The 26934-nt window shown below is 41.9% G+C and overlaps 1 protein-coding gene and 1 non-coding gene across 2 annotated transcripts in view; both read right to left on the bottom strand.

Annotated features, from left to right (window-relative positions):
* Positions 1-26709, bottom strand: part of TPD52 (tumor protein D52) — a 94396-nt gene extending 67687 nt beyond the window's left edge. The window contains exon 1 of the mRNA XM_045561552.1: positions 26477-26709. Coding sequence (XP_045417508.1) covers positions 26477-26495 — 19 coding nt within the window. The 5' untranslated portion in view covers positions 26496-26709. The remainder of the gene's footprint in view (positions 1-26476) is intronic.
* LOC123645281 lies at positions 4648-4786 on the bottom strand. Its single transcript, XR_006737479.1, has one exon. It is a non-coding gene; the product is annotated as a U4 spliceosomal RNA (small nuclear RNA).
* Positions 26710-26934: the final 225 nt, after the last annotated feature.

Below are 26934 nucleotides of genomic sequence, written 5' to 3'. Positions count from 1 at the left end.
TCTTAATTATGAAAATAAGTTAGGTGGAAGCCCTCAGAAGCGGGACTCTTAGAGCAGTCCCAAGTTTATAATGGTGCTAGTTAACACTGTTCTTTGAGGGGGGCTACCTTAGTCTTTCAGAATTTAAATACTTCTCAGTAAAAGACTATGTTAAAAATGTGTCTGTCTTTGACAATAAGATGCCAAGTGACACAATCCTCTGTCTGAAACCTGACTGCATAAAACCCAACAGGAAGAAAATTTGAATACCCTCAGGAGGAAAATGGGGTTTCATAAGATTTAGTTATCTGCTTCTGCAGGTGCTCAGACAAAATTCAGAGTGGTTTATGCTTTGCAATTATAAATCTGAAAAGTTGGGAGGCCAAGGCAGGAAGATCACTTGAGGCCAGGAGTTCAAGACCAGCCTGGGCAACATGGCGAGACTCCCCCCAACAAAAAATAAAAAAAGAAAAAGAAAAATTAGCTGGATGTGGTGGCACACTCCTGTAGTCTCAGCTACTCGGGAGGCTGAAGTAAGAGGCCTGCTTGCACCCAGGTGTTCAAGGCTGCTATGAACTATGATTGTGTCACTGCACTCCAGCCTGGGTGACAGCGTGAGACCTAGTCTCTAAAATATATGTGTGTGTGTATATAAAAATCTGAAAAGGCATTAGATATATTATATCTGAGTACAGGACTATACACATCTAGAGAATTGAAAATGTATTCTTGGCTGGGCACAGTGGCTCACCCCTGTAATCCTAACACTCTGGGAGGCCAAGGCGGGTGGATTGTTTGAGCTCAGGAATTCGAGACCAGCCTGAGCAAGAGTAAGACCCCATCTCTACGAAAGTAAAAAGAAATTATATGGACAGTTAAAAATATATATAGAAAAATTAGCCAGGCATGGTGGTGCATGCCTGTAGTCCCAGCTACCCAGGAGGCTGAGGCAGGAGGATCACTTGAGCCCAGGAGTTTGAGGTTGCTGTAAGCCAGGCTGATGCCACAGCACTCTAGCCTGGGCAACAGAGTGAGACTCTGTCTCAAAAAAAAAAAAAAAGAAACAAAAGAAAATGTATTCTTCACAGAGATTCATCAAAAACAAAAATAATATACAAATGAAAAAACTAAAATCAAACCCAAAAAAGGTAGCTGGACACCCACATTCCCAAACCTTGTAATCAGACCTTTGACAACTGTCCCAGCCTAGGCCTGGTTCTGCCATCCTGCCTCACCTCATTCTTGGTTTTTGTTACCTGACCAGGCTCTTGACCTTGCTACTCAAGGACACAGACACTGAAAACTAAGACCTTGTAGCTGGCCGCATCCTCCCCTCCCTGCCTTAAGCCCACTCTGTCATCACACAGCTTCCTGATTTACACGGCCCAGGTAACCAGAATTTGGACCATACAATACAGCATTCCCAACTTCCACACACGGGACTACCACCTGACCTGCATCCAGGATCATTTGCAGCCCGGCCCACCTACAGCCTCACCTGATCATGATGCATCTTCTTCCTCCTCTTCTTCCTCCTGTGCCTCCAATGACAAAGGAACCACCCCATAAACCTCTCTGCCCCTGGAGCTTTTACTCCTGACACTGCAGCCCCCATTCCCATCCTCGTCTATTGATGCCATTTGAATTATTTCAACTATACTATTCAACACTTAGTCACCTGTATCTACTGAATGCCTGCTAAGACCTCGCAGAGATGGGAGAAATTAGGGGATTTTTGCAGTAACAATTAAGACATGGTTTAGTTTTTAATAGCAGCTTTGAGACATAATTCATATACCGTAATATTGACCCTGTGCAAAGAGTACAATTCAGTGGTTTTTATTCACAGAGTTGTGCAACTATCACCACAATCTAATTTTCATTACCCCAAAGAGAAACACATACCCATCAGCAGTTCAGGATAGTGTTTTTATGGGAAAAAAAAAAAAAAAAACTTTTTTATCAGAGTTTCAGAACAAACTTTCAAAACATTTAAAATTAGAAACTGCCCATGTTACCCAAAGACTGTACAGTATGTGGTCTAGATTCAATTACTAATTAGCCACTGTTGGGCATATGCAACTTAAAGGGCAGAGGTACAGATTTCCCTTAAGGAAAATTCAGCACAACTACGGAAATAACAAGCAACAATAAACAGAGGTTTGCATTTGGATAGCGCCTTCCGCTTACAAAATGCACTCAAATACTACAGCTATTAAAAACAATACCGTATTGCACACTTAAAAATTTGTTCAGAGGGTAGATCTCATGTTAAGTATTCTTACCATAATAATTGTTTTTAAATATACAATGTCTTTTTTCAATCCTCCCAACCATCTGGACAGGAATACAAGGCGTTTACAAGTGGGGAGTTTTAAATGCTCTGTAAGTTGGGGGGGGGGTGCGTAACTCCCAGCCACCTGGGCAGGGCCCCCACCTGGCTATTCCAACCATCTGGGAGAATGAGCAGGCTCCGTGTTACCATTAAGCAATTCCAATTACATATGAGTGAAAAAAAAAAAAAGAAAGGAAGCCTCTCTATGCTCTCAACACAACAAAACACGCCTTTGTTTTACGCTAAGGCCCTGGAGATCTTTTCAGCACAGGTCCCAGCTGTGTCACACAGACACTGGTTCGAGGCCCTGTGCAAATGCTTTCTCTTTGTTTAGTGGTGAGAGCGTGAGCCCTCCTCGCTAAAGCCGGAGTCCTGGGTTCTCCTGAGGTCACCCCAACAGCCAGGAATGGTGCCTCACTGACAAGGAGACAACCCTGCGCCTTGCCCAAACGCCAAGGAAGGCAGGTGAGAGTTAGAAGCTTTTAATTAAAATGAGGCAAAATTCTAATTACTCTACAGTTGTCTCCAGAATAACGTCATTTCTGACTCATCGAGTCTTATTATAACCTGACCCACTGGGAACGCCTGCTCCACCTAGTTGACTAGAGAACACAGCTCCCCTTCTCCGGGAACACTGATGCTAACTCTTGATTCAGACAGAAAATAATATTTAATGGGTCTGCTCATTAGTCTCTAAGCCATTAATGGCCTGGAAGAGATTAACCAACTTTTGAAAAGTAATCCATCGTAAGTAACAATGGTTCAGGCTTCCTTGTGGCTGCAGAGAACGCGCAGCGTGCAGGGCCCATCACTTCAAACGAGCACCGCCTGGATGCTCACCGCACCTCACACACACACACACACACACACACACACACGGCTCCCGCATGTAAGCTATGCCTGGATGCTCACCGCACCTCTCACACACACACACACACACACACACACACACACACACACACACACACACGGCTCCCGCATGTACACACACACACACACACACACACACACACACACACACACGGCTCCCGCATGTAAGCTATGTTTATGAGAACTGGTTACATGCGGTAACAAATCCTAAACAAAACGACATAAACAAAATGGTTAGCCGCACTGCACTCTAGGAAATTACACATTTCTACCCGCCTCCACTGCCGTGCCACTCAAAGACAGACAAAAGTTGAAGGGGAGGTCAGCACTACCAAACTAACTAGCGGGGTCACCTCAGATTTAACCCTAACCCCGACATTCTCTAGAAGTGCGATCATGCTAGCAGGAAGAACAGACCAGCAGAGGCATTTTCAGGGACAACACAATTCTGCATGTGTGTGTATATATGTGTAGAAAGAGATCAGTCACGACAATCCATGGCATCGTAACGCATGGATAAACCATCCCTCCATGGGAGCAGCACCTGGACCATGTCTTCACACACAAACCCACCTTCCCCACAAACCTGACTGCTCCCCTGCAAGCAGGAACCTCTGAATACTCGTAACCCGTACCTCTGTGCACATATCGCTTTCCATCTTGGATCACAGTTACATTCAAAATGTAACTCCCCTAACCAGGCTAAGCTGCTTGAAGGTTAATTCACCTCGCATTCATACTCTATAGAACTCACGACACATCAGCTTCAATATCACTTCCCAGACATCACTCCTAATCCCCTAAATTGCAGCTACAGGGGCCCTGTACCTTTTCCTTACTCACGGTACCTACTGTACTGCTCCCGGCCATCACTGGTATTCATGCCTTAGTGTAGATGCCTCCCATGTGGTAGCAGGGTTGGTCTGTGGGACCAACAGAGTAACACAGCTCACGGTTCTCTTTCTCTTGAAGCCATGTCATAAGCAGCCCTATGGAGAGGCCCAGGGAGTGAGGAGCTGGCACTACCTAACAACGACCACCCAAGTGAGCTGAGAGACAGATCCTCCGGCCCGGCATCCAGCCTTGAGATGCCTGAAGTCTCAGCCAACAGCTCTACCGCGACTTCATGGAAGACCCTGAGCCGGAACTACTTAGCTAGCCAGCCCTGGATTCCTGACCTGCAGAAACTGTGTGAGATAATACATTTGGGGTTTTTTTATTAAGATGCTAAGTTTTGGGGTAATAAGATATGCAGCAATAGATACTAAGACAATCTCCATATAACCTTTAGCTAGAAAGTTCTTCCCTAGGCCAACCTATTAAAATTCTCAAAGTTGAGATCCAAGGAAAATGGCTTATCTTTTACGAAAATGACTTAGACTCTCACTCACCAGAATTACTTTCTCCTTTCTCTTAATTCAAATTGCATGAGTCAGTCTTTTTTTTTTTTTTAATTTTCAGTCCCTATATAGACTGTCAAAAATTACTCATGCCAACTATATTTCAAGTCATCATGGTGGGGTATTGGGAAAAGTTTTCAATTAGCAATAATCACGCCTTGGATAAACCTCATCAGCTATGATACTGCCACTGGGCAAAGCCTGCATTGGTCAGTCGTTAGCAGTGATGTTATTCTGTCATATGCTGCACTTAAGGCCCAGCCACCTGCACCCCACACTAGCCATGAGCTCCCTAAGGCACAGTTTGGGGCTCTATCCTCTCATTGAGAGCAATTAGCCTAGTTACATCAGAGAGTCTCACCTGTTCCACACCTGTGCACAGGAAAAACTGGGAAGTGATACCGTTGGACATGAAGCTAGGGCTGGGCTGGTCTGCAGAAATAAAGACTCGATTACCTGCAGAGAGGCCTTTGCTAGTCAGGGACCACGTCTGGAAAATGAAGAGTGTCAGAGAATCAGGAAAGAAAAAAGCACAATCAGAACTCGTCCTCTGCAGAACTCAACCTTCCCTTCTCTGTCCCATACTTTCCTTTGTTGTCCCATCAGAAGAGACTAGGGAAGGAGGAATAATTTATAGAAACATCATCTTGATGACAGTGTTAACTGATGCGCCCAGAATCCAGCAAGAGCTAGGGCCTCTCTATGCATGTATATCCTCATGTGCACACAAGGGTGCACAAACTCAGGTAAAGGTAAGGTGAGGTAAGGTAAAGGCAAGTAGTTCACAACACCCTCTAAGTCAGCTGCAAGGTCTTCAAGCAGCTGATGGTAGTGGTCACAGAGCATGAACTTGGGAATCAAATCGATGGGGGTTTGCATTTTGACTCCACTGTGAACTCTATGAACTAGGAAAAAGCATCCACTCCTTGGACCCTGAGATCTCCTATCTGTAAAATACTATAAATTACTAAACGCAGCTACTGAAAAGACAAAATGAGATCAATCTAGTTTATATGAAACATCCAGAACAGTGCTTGTCAAATCATCCACTTCCTCTCCCCTCCCTGGAGCCAGCCTTCAAGAAGTTGTACCCAGAATGGGAAGGCCTAAGCCCTAACATGGGGACCCGAAGTCAAGTCATCTCTATTTGCCTTTGTTGCTACAAATTCCAAAAGATGATCCAGGGTTGGGAAGACAACCTTCAAATTCACTTACTGACTTATGTATGGCCCCAATTAAAAGTGTAGCTCCTTTGTAATATTTATTTCTCTTTGATCAGAACTCATCAAATCTCAGCAGGAGGACCAGGCGCGGTGGCTCACTCCTGTAATCCTAGCACTCTGGGAGGCCAAGGCAGGAGGACTGCTAGAGGTCAGGAGTTCGAGACCAGCCTGAGCAAGAGGGAGACTCTGTCTCTACTAAAAATAGAAAGAAATTAGCTGGACAGCTAAAAATATATATAGAAAAAATTAGCTGGGCATGGTGGTGCATGCCTGTAGTCCCAGCTACTTGGGAGACTGAGGCAGGATTGCTTGAGCCCGGGAGTTTGAGGTTGCTGTGAGCTAGGCTGACGCCACAGCACTCTAGCCTGAGTAAGACTGTCTCAAAAAAAAAAAAAAAACTTAGCAGGAGGCCACCCACAAGCAGGCTGATTACACATAGTATCACGCCATAAAATTTATTGTAGCTAACTCATATGCTAGCGTCCCCCATCTAGCTATACCTTCCTAAGGTGCAGGAGCCATGGATTCATTTCTTCTGGTTTTCTTTGTTGCTTATTTGTTTTTAAGAGACAGGGTCTCACACTATCACCAGGCTAGAATGCAATGAAGCAATCACAGCTCACTGCAGCCTCAAACTCCTAGGCTCAAGCTATCCTCTTGTCTCAGACACCTGAGCAGCTTGGATTACTGGCTCCAGCCACCATGCTCAGCTTTGACTTCATTTTGTTGTTGTTGTTCTTGTTGTTGTTGTTAAAGCTTCATGGTTTAACACAATGTTTATCACTTTAAAGGCAACCAACTAATCAATCAAGCAAAACTTATTTCTAGAACTTACGATAGTGAAAACTTACTAAGGTTTGGGCAGTTCCATTTCAACAGGAATTTAAATGTTTCTTAAGATTCTAGAACATTCCACTATATCAGATACCAAAGCAAAGCAACAAAATACTTTTCATAAAAATGTTATTTATATTTTTGCAACATTCATGAAATAGAAAGGTTAACATTTTAAATAATTGCAAAAGTCACATTAGCTCACTTGTTGGTTAATCTGTAAGGTAAAAGCCATGTAAAAGGTTCCAAAATTTAAATTTTATATGACAAATTTTGTAATCAGCTTTTTCAAATGTTGAAGGTATAGTCAAAATCAACCAGAGCATTCATGCTTCTTCAAATGAAACTAATCTTTGTCAGGCAAGGATTTTGTAGTCTTTTATAATATTGTGCATATGGTAATATTTTGTTCTTTTACCTACTAGAAGAATTTCATGATAATATTATAAACAATTAGTAAATAAATTACACCTTAATTTTACCAACATACAAGACTAGGACTTTGCAACTGGAAGCCCAATTCTGACTAAAATAAAACAGTACTTAAAAAAAATAATGAACAGTTAAAAATGTTAGACATATTACAATATGGGAGACATAAAGAAACTGATCAATGCTCACCAGGACCAACAGGGCACTTCACGCTGAGGTTAAATGACCTTTCACTCCTGAAGGGCCTTTGTCACATAGCTAAGACCAGCACCTGCTTCTCCATAGCAACTGCAGCAAGCCCTTCAGCGCTAGAGAGGGAAGGCATCAGGTGTCTCCTCTTACCTTAAATATTTATTAGGTTTCAGAGTAGTGGTCTTCTTAGGAAAGTTCATGGGAGGCACACACAACTCACAGCCCCCCATCCTTCCTTCTGAAACACCTTTTCTATCCAATTCACTGAAATAAACCCAGAAAGCAAATATCTACAACTGGTTCTCTGGGGCAGACAGGTGTCGGATTGTCCCTTTTAAGTGGCTTCTTGTGTACATTTTTTACATGGCATTCAGTGTCCACTGTGACCAAACTTAAGGATTATTTAAATTTGTAGGTCATCTCAATCCCCAATTTTATATAGTATTCCTAAATGTGATCCTTGAAACAGCAGTATCAGTATCACCTGTGAACTTGCTAAAAATGCAATGCTCGGGCCTCACCTGAGATCTACAGAATGCAATTATCAGCCTCACAGGAGATCTCCTGAATCAGAACACTGTGGGTGGGGTCAGCAATCTGTTTTTACAGGCCCTCTGAGGGCTTGTTTTAACAAGCTTGAGAACCCCTGGGCTACACTGGCAGGCGTACAGATCACTAAAAAAGGCTGGACAGGACTCACACCAACCAAGGTCCTTGAGCAACTATCTTTATCTGTATTCTTTTGCCTTTTTTTTTTAACTTAACAAGGAGAATATATTCATGCATTGCTCCTGTAAGTTAAAAGTAACTTTTTTAGGACCAATATAATGGACAAAAAAGAAAAAAAATAATAAAAGTAACTTTTTTTAGATACTGCAGGTGCTAGGCAGGCGCCTTAGGAAATGGTTAACCATGTAATCATGGTGAAAGCAAAGCAGATGGAACAGGGGAACGAGGTTCCCCAAGAGCTGCTGAAACACTGGAGGTCATAGAAAGCATGAAAAGCAAATCCAGTAGGAATTTTACTCCAGAACTCTCAACAGTTCAGGTGGTCTTACTGATGTCTCCCATGACAAGAGTGCATGACAAATAGTCGACTCTAGTAGGAAGGACAGCTAGCTACCCGAGGATGGAAAAGAACAAACAAAGCAGACCTTGTTTGGGGAAAGCTAGACTTTTATAAAGTCTTTTGTTGTCCTGTTTTGTTGATTCTTTAGCACACACTGCAGCCACCACCTCGGCTCTCAGCCTCCACTGTCATCCTTATATTTGCTGGGGCTGTTTAGCAGGGCAAAGACGACAAGAAAGTGAGCTTTGAGATCTAAGTAACATGCCCTAGTAAGGACATATAGCCACTACCCCAAGTCTAAGCCCTGATCAAGCCCCTTCAAGGTAGTGGGGCCTGGAAAGATCACACGCACGCAAGCACACGCATACACATACACACACACACACACACACACACACACACGCACACGCACGCACGCCTCTACTTTATTTCCCATTAACATCATAGTCAGAAGTGAAATTCACCATTACTGCCAGTATTTATGAAGCTCAAATAAACGCCACAAGCGCAGTCAGGAATTCACTTTAAAATAAGGTTTATAAGGCCGGGTGCGGTGGCTCACGCCTGTAATCCTAAGCCCTCTTGGAGGCCGAGGCGGGTGGATCGCTCAAGGTCAGGAGTTCCAAGACCAGCCTGAGCGAGACCCCATCTCTACTAAAAATTGAAAGAAATTATCTGGCCAACTAAAAATATATATAGAAAAAATTAGCCGGGCGTGGTGGCACATGCCTGTAGTCCCAGCTACTCGGGAGGCTGAGGCAGTAGGATTGCTTAAGCCCAGGAGTCTGAGGTTGCTGTGAGCTAGGCTGACGCCACGGCACTCACTCTAGCCTGAGCGACAAAGTGAGACTCTGTCTCAAAAAAAAATAAATAAATAAATAAGGTTTATAGAAACCTATAAATCTAAAAATAAGATTATACTTAATTTTCAGTTGAGAGATAGTTGTAAGAGCTAACCTATTAATTTCCCTACTATTGCTATAAGTCATGTTCCAAACCAGGGATAAAAAAATAAGTGGTATCTCATTTTAAAAAATTACAAATTTCCCCCTTCTAGATATTTTTAAAGTGAGAATTTAGTTGATTTGATGTCAAAAGTGCATGGCATCACCCCTGACACATACCACACAAGAATTTTAAAGGCTAACATCTAAAACAGCCTAGATATTCTTCCTTAACTTTACAATAAAAGATCAAGCAAAAGTTCCACTGTCTGTAACAAGTACTCTTCAGATTTCACTGAAGAGAAAAAAACCAAATAAAAGTACATTTTCACTCCTGGGCTTTGGAACATCAGCTACTCCGGTTTCAAGCTTTATTCTCTTGGATACTGGGCGGTCATAATAACCCACTTACACTTTGATACAAGCAAAAGCCCAAGCTCGAAGTGACTGCAGAAGGACAAAGAAACAGCTGTATGCCATTCAGCTGTCTGGGCCATGCTTCTCCATTGTATAGAGAAAAATAATTTCTTTTTTTAACCTGAAAGCAAACACAGTTCTTCTCACATCCCACTATTCAGCCAATTTTTTTCTTCCTGAAACAAGGCCAAATTTTTAGCTGTATCCATTACGAAGCTTAAGTTCTTTACGCAGAGAAGATGAAGCAAAAAGTATTATTATAGCCTGATATAGAAATATCCAATTATTTAAAAAAAAAAGCCACGATGGGAAAGAGTAGTAATGAGAGTGTACTTTACCTCTCAAGAGAATAGACTTGGCCGGGCGCCGGTGGCTCACGCCTGTAATCCTAGCTCTGGGAGGCCGAGGCGGGTGGATCGCTCGAGGTCAGGAGTTCGAGACCAGCCTGAGCAAGAGTGAGACCCCGTCTCTACTAAAAATAGAAAGAAATTATCTGGCCAACTAAAAATATATATACAAAAAAATTAGCCGGGCATGGTGGCTCATGCCTGTAGTCCCAGCTACTCGGGAGGCTGAGGCAGTAGGATCGCTTAAGCCCAGGAGTTTGAGGTTGCTGTGAGCTAGGCTGATGCCACGGCACTCACTCTAGCCCGGGTAACAAAGTGAGACTCTGTCTCAAAAAAAAAAAAAAAAAAAAAAAAAAAAGAGAATAGACTTAAAACTTGAAAAAAAAACAGCGTAAGTGATTTTTAAGGTTTGTTAAACAAAAATGATGGAAGGCCACTGTTTGGGGACTGAGCTCCTGTCTTACAACCCCACAGACCAAACCAAACTGAAACGGTGTCACTCATGCTGAATGCCACATAACCAAATCGAAACTTTAAAGAAGCAAGCAGATCCCCAAAACAGACCAGTTTTTCCTGAAAACAGGAGATTCCTGTCTAGCTGAGTCAGCATAAGGAAGTCCACTCCGCTTTAGCTCCTGGCAAGAAAGTAACCAGAAGTGACTGGACATTAACCAATCAACTGCTTTTTCTGTGGTTTCCGTTGCCTTGTTCCCCCTTCACAAAACCCAGTGTTCTGCCCCTGCCCCGTGGGAACTCTCTGTTTTACACAACAAAGGCTGCCCCGATTTAGGAATCCCAAGTAAAAGCCAATTAGATCTATAACTAAATTTGTTGTAATTTTGCCTTTGGACAAGTGTATGATATATGACAAGATCATTTTGTAGTATCTCCATTCCTAAATGAGTTAGGAACCAAGTTAAAAGCGAGCCACTGGACATAATTCCACTTCTGTGGACACTGTCAGAGGAGGCCTAAGCACTTCCTGGGAAGCAGCTTTCAACATAAACAAGAGCCCTGCACCTCTCTGTCACTTCCAAAATAGAACACTGCAACCCTGGGAAGCCAACACCCACACTCTAGAGGCACCCTCTAGAACAGATATTTCTCAATAGCCAGTAAAAGCCTGAAAGAAGACAACGACCAGACCTGCCTTTACCTCCCCACAACCCCCACCTCTGAAGCAGGTGAATCCGGAACACGTTCTTCCCACCCAGAGGAAAAGAGCTGACCCAGGAGCCACGGTGCCAGCCATACCCTCAGGAGGACAGAGGAGCCAGGCCAGCCCACAGCAGTGACTGAGAATCACACGGGCAGAAGCAAACTCCAGCCCCGGCACCCAGAGGAGGTAGGAAATGCTGCTGTGAAAACACCCTTCCTAGACACCTCTCCCACCAAAAAAGCACCCACTACATTTAATACGCAAAACTGTGACTGGCAAACCCAGCTCTGAAGAAGATCTCTTACGAGAAAGACGAGAAAGACGTCAGGCCCGAGCATGTCTCAGGTTCCCTTTGAAGAGAGGAAACCTGACAGGCCTGCCAAAGAAAGCAGCCTGTGTTTCAAGTAAGTGCTTGTGATTAAGAACCAGGCTGTGTGCAGGGGAGGAGGAGGGAAGGGCGACAAATACTAGTGAATAAGAAAATGAGGTCTGCACCTTAGTTTTTATTCTCATTAGAATGTGTTTGTTTCCAATAACAGATTTGTCCCTTAATTTATATGTACATTCAAAGAAAGAGGGACTCTTAGACACCAGCGAATAAACATGGGAGGAAAGTGCTTAAGACTGCTAAGGTCACTAGGTTTTTTATTTAAAAGAAATATTGTATTGCTATGCTTTCATACATGTTTCTCCACTAAGTTTATGTACAACTTATACAAAAAAAAGTGATAAAGAATTACTTCAAAGCATAGGACAACACTAAATACAGGGTGTCCCAAAAGTCTCCATACAAAGCAAAAATTTTTTTAATTTTGTAAATAAAGGTACATTTAGGAGATGGACACATTTGAAGCTCTGACTGGAGGGGTGGGGGGACAAGGGCAATATATGTAACCTAAAGTTTTGTACCCCCACAATATGATGAAATAAGAATAAAAAAAAACTGCAAAAAAAAAAGGTACATTTAGCTATAATTTCCCATTTTCCCTATGTATGGCAACTTTTGGGTCACCCTGTCCCTTAAGTACCGCTGCTTTGACCGTGCACTGCCCAGTAACTGAAGGAAGTTAATGGGGCCATAGTTGCTTCCAAGAGCACAGGGCCTGCCCACTGGCTTCCCTTGGAATAGGCAGAGGTGCACCGCCTTGGTAGAAAAAACTACTTCCTCAAAGGGAGCTATAGCACCACCAGCCAGGGGTGAGCAGAAAGCTTCCTTTCCAGCACTTTCCACATCTCATCATTGCCTTCTCCCCTCTCTTGGATCACAAGTACTTTTTCACCCAAAACAGCAACAGCAAAACATTTTTTTTTTTTTGGACCATACTGGAATCATAACATTTTACTGGTGGTTAACTCAATAATTAATTCAAAGCCAAAATCCCTCACATTTGAGACCTGGTATTATTAAATAAGTCAGCTCCATTCTGGCAAATTTATGTCTGTAACAAATTCGCTCAAGATAAGGTCTCTGTACATTATTGAGAGGAGGTAAAACATTGCAGATAAACTATGATCTAGAGTAGTTCTTGGGTAGTTCCTTTATTTAAACCCCTGAAAATCTAAACTCCCTCATCAGTAAAACAGGAAAAGGAAGAATACAGCCATCCACCCAGGGCTGATGTGAGATCAAATAAGGCTCTCGCTGTCCGTAAGTGCTTGGCTGGAGCCAGGACCTAGGAAGCACTCCATAAATGTTAGCATCATCGCCAAATAAAATGCCTTTTTTTCCATGCAGTACCGGTTAAAAAGAACTAAGAATTTCAAATTCTTCAAAAGCTGAAAGGCCCAAGCCATTCCCATCTCTCCCTCTGCATCCTTTCATTCACCTTTTCCAACCTCTAAAGAAAGGATGAGCAGAACTGCCACACTGGGAAGGACATGATCACATCTTCCTTTTGTTCATGCACAAAATAAGGATATGAGGTAGGAGTGTTAATGGGAAAATGAACACACACAAAAAATTACATATTATCATCAAAAGCTAAAGGGTGATGAGGCAGACAGGCACCTTGGCCAGGAGAAGCCTGAGGGTCAGAGAGGCAAAGGGCCCTGGTGTCCCTGCGGTGTTGGAGAGGCTCCCAGGGGCACCAGGGAAGAGGCAGGCCCTACCGCAGCCTTCCCCCGAGCTCTGGGCACAGGCAGAGCTCTCAGGAGCAGAAGCCCTCACTGGTGGCCAGTGTGGGCAGAGCCCAAAGTGGACGTGACAACAGGACAGAGGTGCATGTCCTGGGATGACACTGGATTAGAATCGCAATTGACTTACCGCTTGCCTCAGTCTCTTTAATTGAGAAAGAAAAATCAAGTCTCCTCTTCATCTTTTCTTTTCTTTGAGACAAGGTCTCGCTCTGTCACCGAGTGCAATGGCATCATCATAGCTCACTGCAACCTCAAACCCCTGGGCTCAAGTGATCCTCCTGCCTCAGCCCCCGGTGTAGCTGGGACTACAGGCGCACACCACGATGCCCGACTAATTTTTTTGTTTGTAGTAGAGACGGGGTCTCCCTCTTGCTCAGGCTGGTCCTGGCCTCAAGGGACCCTCCTGCTTCGACCTCTCAGAGTGCTAGGATTACAGGCAGGAGCAACCTTACCCAGCCCCTCTTCATCTTCAAACAAGTGTTTTAAATTACAATACCCTTAAATCAAGAAAAAGGAAAGGTGCTGTGGTCTCTAAGTGTTTCTCCTTGGCCCAGAATTCCTACAGAGAAATCCAAATTGTTAAACTAATAGAGTATTGTATTTTTTTAGTCCTCAATTAATAATTTGAAATGTTTCCTTTAAGCTCTGAATCATGACACACATGCACATATAAAAAGAACTAAATTACCTTTGAAATAGCAATGAAATTAATAATTAATGAACAAACTAAGAAATCCATTTTCAGGGTTTTTTTTTCCTATTATTCCTACAGACAAAAAATGTAGTACTAATAGGACACATAAAATATATCAAATAAATCATGAAATTCATTATATAAAAGCAAAACAAAAAGATCAACCACAAAAATGCTTGAGTTCCATTTTATGGTCCCAAATGAAGAAAGATAAAAAGAGAAAGAGGAAAAGGGAAATTGAATGGAGAAAAAAGACAGAAAGAGAGAGAAAGGCTAAGCTAAGGGAGAGAAACAGGAAAAGCAAAAACAGGAGACAGAAATTCTGAGAGAAATGAATACACTAAGAAGAAATTAAGGGGACAGACAGACAGACTGACATGTGATACGAGGTTTCTGCTCCACTTGGACTGGAGAAAATTCAAAGTCATCCTGTGCACTTTGAAAGGCTGGCTGTCTCATCAGACTTCACTGCTTTTCCAATTTGACATCATAATGACAGTCACCATTAGGAAAAGAATAATTCAACTAAGAGAATGGCATCTGCAATGACCACAGACCAGACCAGAGCACAACACCAGGGAAGACAAGGATCTTAGGACTGAAGTCCTCTCTTGGAGGCTTAAAAAACGAAGGAAGTTTGGGAAGGGATTGTAAGGCTGGGAAAAATAAAAGCTCCTAAACCAAGAGAAATCTGTCATATTATCTTTAATGTTAGTCAAAATTTCCATTGAATCCCTGAAGCAATCAGCAGTAGCAGTCCATTTAAAATCACCAGGAAAGGCAGACTTGGCAGATAGGTTTCTCTTTCAACAATGACTTGAAGAAAAATGCTGACTGACCCTCACATCGGGGAAATGCTACTCTGGAATAAAAATTATTTCTCAAGAGCACCTGAGCTAGAACAGTTAACAAATTCAGAAGCTGCACAAATCAATCCCATAGCCAAGACAGTCCATGAGGAACTCACAACTTCAGGTTTGCCCTTAGAAATCACTGGTTAAAATTTAACAATCACGGCATTACTACAATTTTGCTAAAATGTCACCTCTAAGCTAAATTGCTTCTCTGGCTAGCATACCACCCAGGGAGAGTATAATACTTTCATTCTGCAAATATTTAATAAGTACTTGTTCTCTGCAAGGCTTTTACACATTAAAGTGAATTATTGCTTATAGACTTGAGCTCCTTGAAGGTCAAACTCTACGATATCACTATTAAAATACATTTTGCATTGAAAGCATCATAACCTAAACTGGTGGCATATATAGGAATAGCAAATCCAGTTATTCTCCCTTGACTCTGGTTTCTTCTCTCATTTTACAAACACATACAAATGCCAAACTACTCATTCCCTTCACTTCAGAACTAAAAAAACAACATTCTGTACAGGCAAGCAAATCACCATCATTTAATCCAAATTTCCCTTCGAAACACTCCTTGGTTGCCTCCCTTTACCATTCCCACGGGCCCTGAGTCCACTGTACCGGCCCTCCCATTCTCCTCGACCACATCCCAATCCATGGATCTTGAATCCCTCAGCATCATCCACGATGGGGAAACATCACCAAAGCCAGTATCTACTCTTCCCCTCAACCTACCCAGCACCTCCATAGCCTTTAAAAGTCTAACTCTCTATTTCTTAATTCAAACCTTCCTTTCCTCACTCTGCGACATTGACAATCCATTCTCGCTTCTCTGTTTGCTCTACTTTTTTTCTAGACCATCTCAACAACATAATGGCTTCAAATATCACCCATGCTAAGGTCTCCCAAACCTTGATACGCTGAGATATCAAGTTCTTTCTCTTAGAGATCCATATTTCACTCCTGAACCTATCCCAAAAGACATCCCACAAGGACCTGGTGATGGTTTTAAACATGTGCACATGGCACCACCAAGGCATATAGTCATCAGATTGACCAAAGTCAACATAAAGAGGAATTCCTATGAGCCATGAGATGAAAACATCAAGTAACATACAAAGGAAAACTCACCAGACTAACAGCAGACTTATCAACAGACACATCACAAACCAGAAAGGAATGGGGTCTATCTTTAGTCTCCTTAAGCAGAGTAAACATCAGCCAAGAATTTTGTATCCTGCACAACTAAGTTTCATAAATGAAAGAGAAATAAAGTCTTTCCCAGACAAGCCAACACAAAGGGAATTTGTTACCACTAGACTTTCCATACAAGAAATGTTCGAAAGTGTTCTATACATGGAACAGAACAATTGATATCCACCAGTGTAAAAACACCCAAAAGTTAAAACTCATAGCTTTTATTAAACAGTAACACAAGGGGGAGAACAAAGCAACAAGGTAACAATCAAAATGGTGACCAGAACAGTATCTCATATATCAATACCAACATTAAATGTGAACAGTCTTGATGCTCTCCTTCAAAGATGTAGACTGCCTAAATCAGCAGTCCCCAACCTTTTTGGCACTAGGAACTGTTTTCATGGAAGACAATTTTTCCAAGAACTGGGGGCAGGAGGACGGTTTCAGGATGATTCAAGCACATTACATTTATTGTGCACTTTATTTCTATTATTATTACACTGTAATATATAATGAAATAATTATACAACTCACCATAGGTTGAGGACCCCTGGCCTAAATGGATTTAAAAAAATACAACACAAATATATGCTGTCTCCAGAAAACTCACTTAACTCACAAATATTCTCACAGACTCAAGGTAAAGGAATGGAAAAATTATTCCATGCAGGCTGGGTGTGGTGGTTCACACCTGTAATCCTAGCACTCTGGGAGGCCAAGGCAGAAGGATTGCTTGAGGCGGTCAGGAGTTCGAGATCAGCCTGAGCAAGAGTGAGACCCCATCTCTACTAAAAATAGAAAAAATTCGCTGGGTATAGTGGCACGTGCCTGTAGTTCCAGCTACTCAGGAAGCTGAGGCAGGAGGATCACTTGAACCCAGGAGTTGGAGGCTGCAGCGAGGTAGGATGGTACCACTGTACTCTAGCCCAGGTGACAGAGTGAGACTCTGTCTCAAAAATAAATAAATAAATAAAAAATATTCCATGCAATGGAAACCAAAAGCAAGCAGGAGTAGCTATTCTCATATCAGATACAATAGACTTTAAATCAACAATAGTAAAAAAAAAGACAAAGATGATTGTTATATAATGACAAAGGGATCAATTCAACAAGAAAATACAAAAATCCTATGCACCTAACACATGAGCTCCCAGATTCATAAATCAAAATTCTACTAGATTTTAGGAAAGAAAGAAACAGCAACATCATAATAGCTGGAGACTTCAATACCCCACTGATAGAACTAGACAGATCATCAAGGGAGAAGATCAACAAAGAAACACTGGACTTAAATAGGACTCTAGAACAAGTGGACCTGTTAACAGATCTTTACAGAACATTTTACCCAAAAACTGAAGAATATACATTCTCATCAGCACATGGGACATTTTTCAAGACAGATCATATATTAGGCCATAAAACAAGTCTCATCAAATTTAGAAAAACTAAAATCATACCATGTATCTTCTCAGACCACGGTGGAATAAAACCAGAAATTAATTCCAAGAGGAACTCTCAAAAGTACAAAAATAAATGGAAATCAAATAACCTACTGCTGAACAATCCTTGAGTTACTGACAAAATCAAAATAAAAAAATTTTTCAAATTGAACGACAAAGGCTACACAAGCTTCCAAAAATCTAAGGGATACAAAAAAGCAGTCCTAAGGGGAAAGTTCATAGCCTTAAATGTTTACCTCAAAAAGACAGAAAGATCATAAATTAACAACTTCAAGGAACTAGAAAAAGAAGAGCAAACCAAACCCAAAGCTAGCAGAAGGAAAGAAATACTATAACACAGCTCAGAGCAGAACTAAATAAAACAGGAAACAAAAAAACATACAAAGGATCAATGAAACAAAAAAACGGTTCTTTGAAAAGATAAACCAAATCAATAGACCACAAGCTAGATTAACCAGAAATAGAGGAGAAAGGACTCAAATAAACTCAATCAGAAATGAAAAAGGAGACAGTACAACCGATAACACAGAAATACAAAATATAATCTGTAACTACTAGGAAAACCTCTACCCACACAAACTAGAAAAACCTAGAGGAACTGGATGAATTCTTAGAAATACACAACCTCCCAAGCCTGAATCAGGAAGAAACAGAAATCCTGAACAGACCAATAATGAGTAGTGAGATTCAAAAAGTAATAAAAAATTTCCCAATAAAAAAAGCCTCAGCCCAGACAGGTTCATAGCCAAATTCTACCAGACCTACAAAGAAGAACTGGAACCCATTCTACTGAAACTGTTCTATAACATTAAGAAGGACAGAACCCTCCCCAACTCATTCTACAAAGCCAGTATCACCTTGATACCAAAGCCAGCAAAAGACACAACAAAAAAGGAAAACTGTACACCAATATCCCTTATGCTCATAAAAGCAAAAGTCCTCAACAAAATACTAGCAAACTGAATTCAACAGCACATCAAAAAGATAATCCACCATGATCAAGTGGGTTTCATCCCAGGGATGCAAGGATGGTTCAATATACACAAATCGATAAATGTGATTCATCACATAAACAGAAGTGAAAACAAAGACCAGATGATCATCTCAACAGATACAGAAAAAGCATTATCCAATAAAATCTAGTACCTGTTTGTGATAAAACCCCTCAACAAACTAAGCATAAAAGGAACATACTTCCAAATCATAAAAGCTATATATGACAAACCCACAGCCAACTTCATACTGAATGGGGAAAAGTTGAAAGCATTCCCCCTAAGACATGGAACAAGACAAGGAAGCCCACTGTCACCACTTCTACTCAACATAGTACTGGAAGTCCTAGCAGAGCAATCAGGCAAGAGAAAGAAATAAAGGTCATCCAAACTGGGAAAGAGGAGGTCAAACTATGTCTGTCTTCTGACGATATGATCTTATAGTTATAAAACCCTAAAGACTCCACGGAAAGACTCCTAGTATTGATAAATAAATTCAGCAAAGTTTCAGATTACAAAATCAACATACGCAAATCAGTAGCCTTTCTCTAAATTAATAACAGTCAAACTGAGAGTCAAATCAAGAACGCAGAAAAGACAACAAAAAAAAAACCACATGCACATATTTGATGATATTCTTCCCACCAAAATGCAGTCTAATTCCCCTCTCTTTGAATATGGGCTGGCTGTTGTGACACATTTCTAACTACAAGAATAAGATGGAAGTGATATTTCCAAGACCAGGTCATAAAAAGCCACACAGCTTGGGCCTGTCTCTCTTAGGAGCCCTGAAACAACATGGAAGAGGTCTAGGCACCCTGGGGCTGCACGCTGGAGACAAGGCAGATTGAGGCAGGTACCCAAGGAGCCTCAGCTGCTGAGTCTTCCCAGCATCAACAGCCCCTCATATGAGCAAGCCTTTAGATTTCTAAAACTGAACTCTCACACACACACACACAGTCCACCTGCTCATCACCTGAATACAACCCCAATTCCTGATCCTCACATATGAGATCCTTTATATTCCCCTAGGGATCACCTCCAGCCAAAATTGACAATCCCTTTTTTGCCCTTTTGCAGCTCTCTGTGATTGCACAGTTGAATCTTCTTAGTAGATTGCTTTCCTCGCCCTGCCCTTCTTTCTCTCACCACTCACAAAAATTTCTACTTAGCCTCTGTCTTAATCAGTTCAGGCTGCTATAATGAAATGCCATACAGTGGGTAGCTTAAACATTTACTTCTCAGAGTTCTGGAGGATGAAGTCTGAGATCAATGTGCCAGCTGATTCAGTTCCTGAGGGCCCACTGCCTGGTTTGCAGATGGGTGCTGCTATGGTCTGAATGTTGGTGTGTCCCCCCAACCCCTCACCCCGCCAAATTCATATGTTGGAACCTAATGCCCAATGTGGTAGTATTCAGAAGTGGGGCCTTTAGGAGGTAATTACATCATTTAGGTCATGTATCTACAGCCAACTGATTCTTGACAAAGGACACTTATTGGGGAAAGGATACTGTCTTCAGTAAGTGGTGCTGGGAAAACTGGATATACATATGCAGAAGAATGAAACTAGATTCTCACCTCTCACCCTACACAAAAATCAACTCTAAATGGATCAAAGACCTAAATCTAAGACCCAAAACTATAAAACTACTAGAAGAAAACATAGGGAAAATGCTTCAGGACATTGGTTTGGGAAAAGATTTTATGACTAACACCTCAAAAACATAGCAAAACTAAACAAATGGGATTATATCAAACTAAAAGCTGCTGTACAACAAAGGAAACAATCAACAAGAGTAAAGAGACAACCTACAGAACTGGAGAAAATATTTGCAAATTATTCATCTGACAGGGGATTAATATCCAGAATATACAAGGAACTCAAACATCTAAACAGCAAAAAAAACAAATGATCCAATTAAAAATGGGCAAATCATCTGAATAGACATTTATCAAAAGAAGACATGCAAATGGCCAACAAATATATGAAAAAATGCTCAACACCACTAATCAAAACCACAAAGAAATGCAAATGAAAACCACAATGAGGTTACTTGTCTCCTTTCACCTCAGGATGGCTGTTATTAAAAAGACAAAAAATGGCAAATGCTGATGAGGATGCAAAGAAAAACGAACTCTTATAAACTGTGGGTGGGAATGTAAACTCCTACAGCCACTATGGAGAACAGTATGGAGATTCCTCAGAAAACTACAAATAGAACTAACATGTGATCCAGCAATCCCATTACTGGGCATTTATCCAAAGGAAAGGAAATCAGTGTATCAAAGAAACATCTGCACCCCCATGTTTATTGCAGCACTATTTCACAATAGCTAAAATATGGAATCAACCTAGGTGCCCAACAACAGACAAACAGATAAAGAAAATGTGGTATAGGCTGGGCGCGGTGGCTCACGCCTGTAATCCTAGCACTCTGGGAGGCCGAGGTGGGAGGATCGCTCAAGGTCAGGAGTTTGAGACCAGCCTGAGCAAGAGCGAGACCCCATCTCTACTAAAAATAGAAAGAAATTAGCTGGACAACTAAAAATATATATAGAAAAAATTAGCCGGGCAAGGTGGTGCATGCCTGTAGTCCCAGCTACTCGGGAAGCTGAGGCAGGAGGATTGCTTGAGCCCAGGAGTTTGAGGTTGCTATGAGCTAGGCTGACGCCATGGCACTCTAGCCTGGGCAACACAGTGAGACACTGTCTCAAAAAAAGAAAAGAAAAGAAAAGAAAAATAGAACAGAGGATACTAGAAGCTGGGAAGGTGAGGATAGGGAGAGATTTGTTAAAGGATACAAAATTACAACTAGATAGGAGGAATAAGTTCTGGTGTTCAATAGCACTGTAGGATGACTACAGTTAACAATAATATATATAGTCTCAAATAGCTAGAAGTAGGATATTAAACATTTCCAACCCAAAGAAATGATAAATGTTTGTGATGACAGATATGCTAATTACCCTGATCTGATCACTGAAACATCACTATGTACCCCCATAAATATGTATAATTATTATATGCCAATTTTAAAAATAAAATGAAAACAAACAAAAAATATACTGAGTTCTGAAAAAGGAAGATTATTATACAAAATAGGATATTCAGGGGGAGATTATTTTGTGATTTGTTTGTTTAAAAGGATAGATATATGGACAGGTATAAAACAGTATGTTAACTGATTTTTTTCAGAGTAGGATTACAGGTGATTTTATTTCCTTTTTCTCCATCTATATTTCTGATTTTTTAAAAAATGAACAACTATTCTTAGATACCAAAAAGTATTTTTACATTCTAACTTTTTTTAAACTTCCACTAAATATTAAAATTCCTTATTCACTTGGACATTTTTCCAATAAAAATACATTGCTAAGATTATCGTTTCAGTACAGTTGGTACCCACTCAGTTTAAATAAAATTTGAGAAAGTCTCAGAAGAGAGATTTTTACAATAGTCAACAATTAAAACAGAAATAATTAACCACAAAAGTAAAATAAAATAATCTTAGCCTTTAACAAAAGGCTCAGTTGCACAGAAGTTCAGGGGATTTGGGTGTTTTTTTGTTTTGTTTTGTTTTGAACTGTGAGTATATTTGTTTTTATTGCATGCATAGATTATTCTGTTTTGACATCCTACTAAAAGATCACAGCCCTACCTACCACTCAGCTTTTCCCCTAGGGACTAAGCAGGCTGCTGCATAAAAATAAATGCAGGAAGTGAAGAAGAGCTAACAAAGACATTAGCACCATATGGAAATCGAGAGACTGTAGATCAAATAAATTAGTATGCTGGGTGGGTCACACCCAGAGATTTGCCAGGAGACCCTCAAAATTGTTATCCATTCTTCTCTACATTTGCTTTACTTTTAAATAAATGACATCCCATATTTTTATTTCTAAGGCATAACTACAGTGTTGAAATTATAGTGACATATTGTTGTGTTACTGTTTGCTTAAAGCCTTTCCCTCTCCTTAGTCCTCTGGCCCCAGCAACCTTTCCTCTTTCCCTTAAAATAATGGTTTTGCTTTGCTTTTTTTCCATTTAAACTAGTAAAATGCTTAGTGGCTAGGTGACTGTTACTTCAATTTAACAGTGCTAAACTAAAGGTTGATTAACGTAAGAGCACTCACTATAAATATTTATTTAGCCACATAAAAAGTAGTCAGGAGGTTTTTTTTTTTAACCCAATGTATGCTCCAGTTAGCATAAACTGCTCTTTGAAAGTAGGAAATACCACACACATTAAACGTGCTGTGCTGAGCTTAACGCTTAGAAACTCTTAAAAGGCATTGTGAAATTTAAGGTATTTAAATCATTTGATGTTTACTGAACTCTCAATATAAGCAGAGTATTGTATGCAAGGTCTGGGTAAAAGAGAAAGTAGAAAAATAGTAGAATCTGGGTCTTATACTATAAAGCATTAGAATACATGATAACTCTGTGTTCCTTTATAAACCTTATAGCTCTGTTAAATAAAATTGGTAGTAAAGGATAGATTTTCACAACTTTATACAACAAGGTTTAAAGAGGCATTTAAATAGAGACAAGAAGACAAGAAGTAGGCCATTTACTTTTGCATCTAGAGTTTTATTGCTGTTTTTTTTAAGGGACAAATGTAAGAAAACTCCATGTATGAAAAAAATAAAGTTAAACAAATCCTAAAAATTTCTGATTTGGTTCAAATATTTTGTAAAAACCACAATTCAAGAGACAATCAATAGTTTTAGAAGCCTTATTTCAGCCCACATAGTTGCTAATGAACATCAGGTTTAAAATCCCAGGTTTTACCGTTTTCACTTTAAGACAGGAGTCTCGCTACAGATTCATTTAAGACTTACTCATCTGCTCTAGCAGTTCAAAGCCCCACAGCCTTATCAGCAACTTTCTTTGCCTAACCGCAGAGTTCTGCTTCTTAAGAATAGAGGAAAAAAAGAACAGGAGGAAATGGGAAACAAGAGAATGACTTGGAGGGTTATAGAGGTTCCTGCAGCTGCAACCTGCTCTTGGGTGCTTTTCCCTTTTGTCTTAGGTAGTCCACAAACATTTCTGAGCACCTGCTGTGTACCTGGAAACAAAAAAATGAAAAGGCAGATAGGCAGAGTTTGGAAGCAAACAGGTCAGTAAAAGCCACGTGGTTCTAACACAGCAAAGCTCCAGAGTAAACCAGTTGACCTTCCCAAGGCAGAGGACTCCTCGGCCTTTCTAAGCAGAGTCCTCCACACTCCCCACGTTGAGAGGGTGGACCTCCCTGGCCCACAAGGCAGGACAATTAAAAACAAGGACTAACATGACTAACAAATCACTTGACCAAAGAAAACATCTGCAAATTACAGACAGAAAAAAAGACTCACCTTACAAGCCAAAGAAATGATATTGTAAAATATGTCTCGGAATTAGATATTTTAAAAAAAAACGTCCTATAAAAACCACACAAAGTATATTAGCAAATTGGAATATTGCAGTGGTATTAATGACTGTGATTCTTACCACCCGAGCTATAACACAAAATTTATTAAAACTAGTCATTCCATTCACCTAAATCAAACATAGCTCTTCAGTCTACTTTGACAAGTACCAGTTATTCTAAAAACATAATTGCGTTAAAAACGGCAATGTAAAACAGTTAGTGTACAAATATGCATGTACACGTATTTGCCTACACACAATCATCCCCATTAAAAACCAGACACACATACTGCTGGCTTACATGGTGGCCCCTAGGCCTTCTGACAATAGTACAAGACCTGTGGCAAGCTTTCTGACTCAAACATTTGAGTTTCTACTATGTGCAAGTCACCATGTTACCCCATCAGGGACGACCAAAGATGAAATATGTTTCTAACCTTATGAAGCTTAAAATCTAGATAATAATGTGTATGTGTATATATAAAAACCACACAAAGTATATTAGCAAATTGGAATATTGCAGTGGTATTAATGACTGTGATTCTTACCACCCGAGCTATAACACAAAATTTATTAAAACTAGTCATTCCATTCACCTAAATCAAACATAGCTCTTCAGTCTACTTTGACAAGTACCAGTTATTCTAAAAACATAATTGCGTTAAAAACGGCAATGTAAAACAGTTAGTGTACAAATATGCATGTACACGTATTTGCCTACACACAATCATCCCCATTAAAAACCAGACACACATACTGCTGGCTTACATGGTGGCCCCTAGGCCTTCTGACAATAGTACAAGACCTGTGGCAAGCTTTCTGACTCAAACATTTGAGTTTCTACTATGTGCAAGTCACCATGTTACCCCATCAGGGACGACCAAAGATGAAATATGTTTCTAACCTTATGAAGCTTAAAATCTAGATAATAATGTGTATGTGAATATATATATATAATATATATGTATATGCATAAAACATATTGTAGATAATGTTTATAAGCATTGCGATGTTAAGTGTTTATAAGCACTCATATGTTAACTGTGAAATTAATTTGAAGGATGGGGAGAGAGGAAGGGTTGGAAGGCTCCAAAGATTCTAGTTATCAAAAGTAAAAAAAACAAAGTATATAAGAATATGGTTTTATTTACATAAAAACCCACACAGGAAGGCAAACACTGGGCCGGGCGCGGTGGCTCACGCCTGTAATCCTAGCTCTGGGAGGCCGAGGCGGGTGGATCGCTCGAGGTCAGGAGTTCGAGACCAGCCTGAGCAAGAGTGAGACCCCGTCTCTACTAAAAATAGAAAGAAATTATCTGGCCAACTAAAAATATATATACAAAAAAATTAGCCGGGCATGGTGGCTCATGCCTGTAGTCCCAGCTACTCGGGAGGCTGAGGCAGTAGGATCGCTTAAGCCCAGGAGTCTGAGGTTGCTGTGAGCTAGGCTGATGCCACGGCACTCACTCTAGCCCGGGTAACAGAGTGAGACTCTGTCTCAAAAAAAAAAAAAAAAAAAAGGAAGGCAAACACTGGAGGAAAAAAAGCAAAACATGAAAACTGTTGTGTCAGGGCTCAAAACAGAAGTGATTCCTATCCTCACATCCCAACGTTACCTTAATTGTTATCTTTTATTAGGATTTACATATCTTTTTCAAAGCCTGCCACCGCATATCTGTGTTGCAGTCACTGGCTTATTATCAGCAGAGATCTCGAGGATGAAGCAATATTTAAATCTGAAAACCATGTCCTACTATTACTACATCTCAAACACTGATTCTATTCGGGGCAATTTCACTTGAGTTACAGTCTTAAGAACCAGGCGCGTCCAAAGCTATGGTAAATTAGACTAAGGGTTTTGTGTTGCGGGGTTTCATCTTGATGGGGAAAAGAATAGGAAAACCTCCTTTCCTACAAATAAACCCACAGACACCACCATCTGGGGACACCTGGTATGTTAAATATGTGCATCCAAAACCATCGCCATAGGATCAAATGCCACCAAAAATCGCAGACGGCTTAACTTAGAAGAGGGCAGAAAGTCTTGATACTGGGGGGAGGGTGGTATGTTCCCATCTTGAGGATGGAAAACGACCCGCCGTCCTCAGTTCTTGGTTCCTATCCCTTACAAGGGCTGGCTGAACTGCGCTCCCTGCGCGCGGCTTTCTATGCCCAAAGCCCAACGCGCATCACGACCGGCAGCCTCAGCTCGGCAAGCCTGGCGCCAGCCCCTTCGCCGCCTCCCAGAACCTTCCGTGTCTCCCCGTCTCCGTCCTTCTGTCTCCGTCTCTCCGCGCGCGCTCACACACACGCGGCCCCATCTGCCCGCTCCGGCCGCCGGCGCCGCTCCCTGCAGCTCGGCCGCCCCAGGATGCCGGATCCGGATCCGGGAGACGCAACTTACCGCCGGGGCCCAGGCGGCTCCGCACCTGCTCGGGCACCGGGCCGCACGCAGCCGGCCGCCGAGCCCGAGCCCGAGCCCGAGCCCGCGCCCACCGCGGCCGCGGCGCCCGCCCTCACCTTGCTCGCCGCGGTCCATGGCTCCCGCCCGCCGCCTCGCGTCCTCTGCGCCTCCGCCGCCCGCAGCCCGTCCCGGCTCGGATCGCCCGCCCGCCGCGCCGCGCCAAGCTCCTCCTCGCCTCCGCCGGCGACTCCCGCGAAGTCCCCACCCCCAGCGGCGTCGGGCGCGGCGGCACCGCCCGCCCCCGGCAGGGAGCGCTTTCCCGGGGCGTCGCCCGACCACCTGACCCGGCCGACCTGTGCGCTCCGCCACGTCGGCGCGGGCGGCGCCGGGCCAGGGGCCGGGCCAGGGGGCCGGGCGCGCCCCGACTCCCGCGCGGGCAGGAAACCGGCCCCGAGGAGGGAAAAGGGGGACGGCGGGGAGGAGGACGCAACCACGGAGGCTGCATGGAGAGTGCATGCAGCCTGGGAACCGGGGGGCGTTTGCGTGCCACCGTCAAGTTATTTATAAAATCAAA

The sequence above is a fragment of the Lemur catta genome, chromosome 9 (genome assembly GCF_020740605.2).
Source record: "Lemur catta isolate mLemCat1 chromosome 9, mLemCat1.pri, whole genome shotgun sequence".
NCBI classification, from domain to species: domain Eukaryota; kingdom Metazoa; phylum Chordata; class Mammalia; order Primates; family Lemuridae; genus Lemur; species Lemur catta.
The sequence above is the reverse complement of the archived record's forward strand: the minus strand, read 5'-3'. Positions and strand labels throughout refer to the sequence as shown.